The sequence below is a fragment of the Diaphorina citri genome, unplaced genomic scaffold, assembly GCF_000475195.1.
Source record: "Diaphorina citri unplaced genomic scaffold, Diaci psyllid genome assembly version 1.1 scaffold23714, whole genome shotgun sequence".
In the NCBI taxonomy this organism is placed as follows: Eukaryota; Metazoa; Arthropoda; class Insecta; order Hemiptera; family Psyllidae; genus Diaphorina; species Diaphorina citri.
In genome coordinates, this window is record NW_007401057.1 from 10,040 (window position 1) to 16,127 (window position 6,088).

Here is a 6,088-nt window from a genome sequence, read left to right on the forward strand (position 1 = left end):
GCTTCTGTAGCACATCACACACTGGTACCACCTTTGCTGTGTCCTTGTTCTCTTCTACAGAACTGATGCGTTGCTGAGCGGGGATGGAACGGTAATGCAAGTCATTGTATGTCTTCCAGAACAAATATTCACGGTAATACTTGACACCTTCATAGAGAGCAGCAAGGAAGAAGATTCCTACCATGGAAGCTATCAATCCACTAGGTGTTGAGATTTTCCATTGGTTAAATAGAATGACTTCATTGTAACCCCAGTGAAATGCCATGGACATGCCCATATGATCCATACCTTCATGTGAGTCCATATCATGACATGGAGCCATAGGATTACCGGAAGCAGCTGCAGAGTTGCTGGATTCTAGTGAGAGAGCTTCTTGATGATGGTGATGACTGTGCATGTCGTGATCCATACTGGAATGATCCATGCCTAGCTATTGGTATTGCACGTGTATGAGCACCAATCTGCAATCATACAACGGCAAATCAATGATCATTCAGACATCAGTAATCTTGGTCAAGTTTGGTCAAAGCTTTCTATTGGCAAATGTTGGATCTTCATGAATTCTGTTCCTTTGGTTTAATTTCTAGACAGGTGCTAATCTTGAAATGTTTATTTTGTTTTCAAGTGTATGATCAGATTGATCAGTCCTCAAATTAATTATGTGGGTTTAGTGAGTGTTATTCTACAAGAAATTTTAGAGTAAAGCCCAAGACCATTTTGTGTAATTTAATTCGGACAGAAATTAAAAATGAAATCCAAGGAATTTGAAGAATTAAAAAAGAAAAAAAAATGACCAGATTTTTTTATACTAAACTAAACCATTCACACATCTTTCAACATCATCTAAGTAGGTATTCTAAGTCATTATCATTAACTTAAACCAACTTGAACAAGCATAAGTATCATTGATGTCTAAATGACTATTGTATCACCTTTTTCTATTGATTGCTTCAAGTTGGTCTTTTATTTCCACTTCTCCATTTTCTGTGAGATAAAACATGTTTTATAGAAAGAAGAAAAAAATCTTGGACTGTTGTTTACCCACTAACTTAATTGGTTGGATTTAAGAGTAGGGTTAAAATTAAAAAAAAAAAAAATCTGTATTACTTCAACTTATTTGGGACAAACATAGGCAATCACCCCAACAGATAGTATTATTAAATTAAAATATTCTCTGATGTCAATCTATAACTAGGTGCCCAAGTACCTACTCATTGTATAGAATTTATTATTAAGTACCTACCTACAAAAGCAATTAATGTTTTTGATCTATTTGTCATTATTTAAAGAATGCCTAGGTAAAGCAATTGATGACAAACCTTGCAATAAAGAGGATTTACTCAACCTTGTGAGGATAATATTAAATACTCCAAGAAGAGTTGGTTAGTAATTATTTGCAATGGCTAAGTTTGTGTCCTCCACCTAATTATTAATTAATTAAGAAATATGTATCTAACTCAGTGGAATGCCTAGACACGATACATAAATTTGAATTTTAAAACAAATCCTATGCCTCTTAAAAACTGTCCCAAGGGGTAAAGATGGATGAGAATATTTTCTAGCAAATAATCAAACAATATGTTACAGATTAAACAACAAACCTAGATTTTTGCGGGGTAACTACGAATAAAAAAATACAGTTTACTTAAGTGGTATAATATTTGAATCTTAAAAGGAAGGTCATAATAAATACTTGAATAATTTATCTCAGCAACTTTACATTTGGCAGAAAAAGCTATTTTGTGGTTGTACTCATAGAGTGTACCAAAAAAATCATTTTGAAATTAATCAATTCTTTTGAGAACTTACAAATAAATTGATCGGAAAAGGATTGAACAATCACACACCACAAAGTAGAGGAATTATTTAATCACTGATTTGTATCTTGAAAGTGAAAGTACTACAAGTACCTACCTATCAAGTAATGAAGTACCAGTGCCATAGACAACTTCGAGTGAAGGGGGAAGTCGGGAAGTCCTTGAATCAATGGGAAACATTTTTTGAGCTGACTATGTGTTTTGAAAGGAATGAGAAATTGAGAACAAGTCTTACCTTTATCTTGCACACGTAGACTAGACCTACAGGTTATCGGTTATCTGATCACTATCATCAATGGAAAACTCTACTTTTAGATTAGACTGGAAAACTCGAATTTCGATCAAAAATTTCGCAGCTTATTGGAAAATTTCAATTTTTTAAAAAAAATTCAAATTTGCGCGCGCCTTCGGGTTGGAGCTTGAAACGGTATCTCTTTGGAAAGATTCGTTCACACGATGATCTACAAGGAGGCTAGAAGGCAGTGGACTGTGGAAGTGTGGACTCACGATGATAAACTCCGAAAACTTCACGCATCGGTCGTCAAAATAATAAAACCGCCACGCCACGCCAGCCTAGTTAGCTTAATTGGTAGCGAGTCTGCCTTGTAAGCGCTAGGCCCCGGGTTCGATTCCCGCCGGGGGCAAATTTATACTGAAGGGATATGTCCGTTCTCGGAACGGCTGGCTTTCTCCTATCTTGTCTTCTTTCTCTCTTCGATTTCGGGACGACAATAAGACCTCATCTCATCAGTTACAAGTTCCCTCTATCAAACCTCTTTGAAAAAAGAAAAATAATAAAATTAAAACTCATACCGCCAGTCTAGTTAGCTTGGGTGGTAGCATGGGGGTGGTAGCGCATTTGCCTTGTAAGCGCTAGATCGCGGTTCGATTCCTACCAGAGCAAGCTTGAAATTCACGCACATTTATCAGTCACGCTTAATTATCAACGTAATGCTTAACGTTATTTAATTGAAATGTTCGGTCGTGTTTCCAACGCCGCAGTCCGCCGCACCACGTCACCTAAGGTAGTTTTCATCTACAATAAAATAGGTATTGAATTTCTGAACGAAAAGGAAAATACGTCTTATCTTTTCATTTTCATCATTAATTTTTTTTATTAATTTTTAAAATACAATGTCGCTCTCACAGAACAAAGTTTCAAGAAAATTTTTTAAATGCACTCTCTGTAAAATAAATATAAAGAGCCAGAACATTGAAAAATGAGTATTTTGACACAAGAAAATATTACCTAATTTGCCATCAAGTAATCTCTAACTGCACTTGAAATCAATGCCTCGGGCTTGATAGAAATAATATTCAAAATAATAAAATAAAATGTAAGAAGGAATGCACCCTTTTGAATTCAAATAACCATCATTTGTTTTGCTACCACAATAATAATGGTGCAATAGGAATATTGATTCAAAATAAATGTTTAAAATAGGTATACTGTGGAATGAATGGGAGTTGACTATATACTGTTACGTTACATAGGTATCTACTTTGAAATAAATTAAATATAAAAAAATATGTATAATAAATAAAATATAATAATAAATGGGGTTTGGAGTATTTAAAATGAGAATTGCACAACCAGGGCGGAAGAAAAAAATTGCACATAAGAAAAAATACAAAGTAAAAAAATATCTTTTGTTTTGAAAGAAAAAATAAAATAAATTAAAATAAATAGGTAGAAAGTGAAAATTTGTTCAATGAAATAAATATAAGGTACATACCTGCTGACTATACCCATTGTATCTGCCTCATAATATTTAACATTTCATAATAAGATATTACAAAGGTAATATTAGAAGAGATTATGGAATAGATAGGTACTGATGTAAAGACGAGTGGAAAGAAAACAACCTCGGTAAAAAATAAAATATGAGAAGAAACAAAATAACTGAAAATGAACAGGTACAAGAAATAAAATTATTAAAAAATAAAATAATACTATACAGGGTGTCCACCAATGTATGACCCACTCAAATTGCTCCCAATCTGTTGGAGTTTTCGAGTATAAAAGAAATACGGGTTTTTTTATTTTTCGAAAACTCTAACAGATTCGGAGCAATTTGAGTGGGTCATACATTGGTGGACACCCTGTATAGTATTATTTTATTTTTTAATAATTTTGTTTATATTATACCTTTTGGTTCAATGAGTTACTTTAAGGTACAATTGTGGTTGATTATTTCTCTTATCTTTAAGATCTACGAAATACCTATTAATATCATGATGACTTACATATATTGATTATTCTATCTTTTGGTTGTGTTTGTATCTATAATTAGTATTATCTATATAGTTCTTGTAACGTATTAATTACTTGAGCTAGATATATACTATATATTACTATATGAATTGTTGTAATGATTGACTTTATGTCGATCTCGAGGAGTTTTCAAAAGAGATTATTTCCCTATGGAGTTGGTAATATCCATAATTCTAAAAAAATGTGAAATGGACTAGTTAGTTCTTAAATTTTTAGTTTAATTCTATAAATTTTTGTATAATTTTCAGCCTGAATTCCCTTATATAAGATATTAGATCATGGTATAGTATACTACTAATAACATGGTTTAATGCCATGAGTGACTGTGCGAAATAGAAAAGACTAAAACGATACTAATATACATAATAACTGTCGAATCAATGTACGACAAAAGGGAAACAAAATAAGTTCGATAAAAAATAGATAACGTATTTGATATAAATATAATGAAACTAATTTAAAATATTTAATTAATATCCAAATGCTATATTAAAACACGAATTATCCTGAAACATGGGTACCATATCTCTTATACTGGAATGACTTCTCTAAAGACTACTAATTAATCGTGCCTCAGGTGTAGTTCTTTTTTTTATTTTTGATAAGGTGTATGGTTATGTTGATGTATATAATTATTACTTCTCATTTAGTTATCCTAGTTTGAATCGTAATATATTTTAACTTTCAATCGTTATTGGATCCTATTACTGTACAGATAGATGACTCAAGCTTAAATGCTCTCTATATTGACTAAAACCTTATATGACGCTATTTTAGACATAAGGTATGCCTATATGTAGAGCCTTGTAACAGTATATCGTAACGTATGGACTATGTTGTAGGTGGTTTCGGTCGAAGAAACTATTTTTAGCTTACAACCGATAAATACAAACTACACCTGTGGTTAGTGGAACAGAATAGGAAACTATTACATGACTTGATATTAAAGGATTCCCTTGATCTCTCCTTGGGATTTGGGTAGGCTTTTAAGTTCCATAGTCTTGGGCGTCGGGTAGTTCATGGTATAGAATGGTATTCAATTTATTTAACAAAATAAGTCGAACGCACTACCTCGGCCAAACTAAAGTTCTTAGACGGTGTTCTTTACTTGAGTTGCCGGTAGGAGGGGATAGCAAGTAGGAGGGAGGAGTGTGGTACCAATATCCTCGAAATTACGAATATAGAGGGATTAACGTTTACCTGGAGGGTAAAGTTTGGTTTCCGACTGTTAACATGGATTCAATAGAGAAAACTCTGTAAGTAAAGGGACAAGACGCACACAGAGTATTTTTTTGTGGTTTCAAAGAATTACAATTTTTTCTTTTCTTATTTATTACGGAGGATTATATTTTTTTCTGAATATTCTTTCTTTATATTGTTTTCACGTTTTTACTTCTACTATTTTTTATTAGTTTTTTTTTTTATTTACTTGTGTATCTTTTTAATCTAATTTCATAATTATACTCGTATTTCCTTATATTTATTTATTTTTTAATTGATGTATATTTTTCAATTTGTTTGTTCAAATTTGAATCTACTTTTTTTTTTTTCTTTATTTTCTTTATCATTAATATATTTTTTATCTTATTATCTTATGTAGTTAAATATATTATATTTCTTATTTTTTTATTTTAAAAGAGCGATTGTTAGTACACAATAACATTTAATTGTAAAAATGAATTTTTGCGCTAAGCCTAAATTACTATATATTAGATCCCAAAATAATCGTAAAATGAATAAAAAAAAAAGAAGACTTTTCACCGGTTATTTACATAGCTGTTGTAATTAAATTTTATCCATTTTAGCTTTTTGTGGAGTTTATGCTTGGATTGTTGAATGAAAATATTAATTATTAATAAACAACAATAATAGACGTAAAATAAGTTTACGACGTTCAACTTTATTCTATACGTAAATACGTGTTTATCAAAATCAAATCTGAAATTAGGGATAAAAATCAAGGGGAGGGGGGGGGTCTTATTTAGGTATAACAAAA

The 6,088-nt window shown here is 31.6% G+C and overlaps 1 protein-coding gene across 1 annotated transcript in view; it reads right to left on the reverse strand.

Moving 5' to 3' along the window:
• Window positions 1-6,088, reverse strand: part of LOC103523459 (copper transporter 1-like) — a 19,549-nt gene that overhangs the window by 9,350 nt on the left and 4,111 nt on the right. The window contains exons 2-3 of the mRNA XM_026832984.1: window positions 1,915-1,933; window positions 1-461 (exon numbers count right to left, since the gene is read on the reverse strand). Coding sequence (XP_026688785.1) covers window positions 1-424 — 424 coding nt within the window. The 5' untranslated portion in view covers window positions 425-461; window positions 1,915-1,933. The remainder of the gene's footprint in view (window positions 462-1,914; window positions 1,934-6,088) is intronic.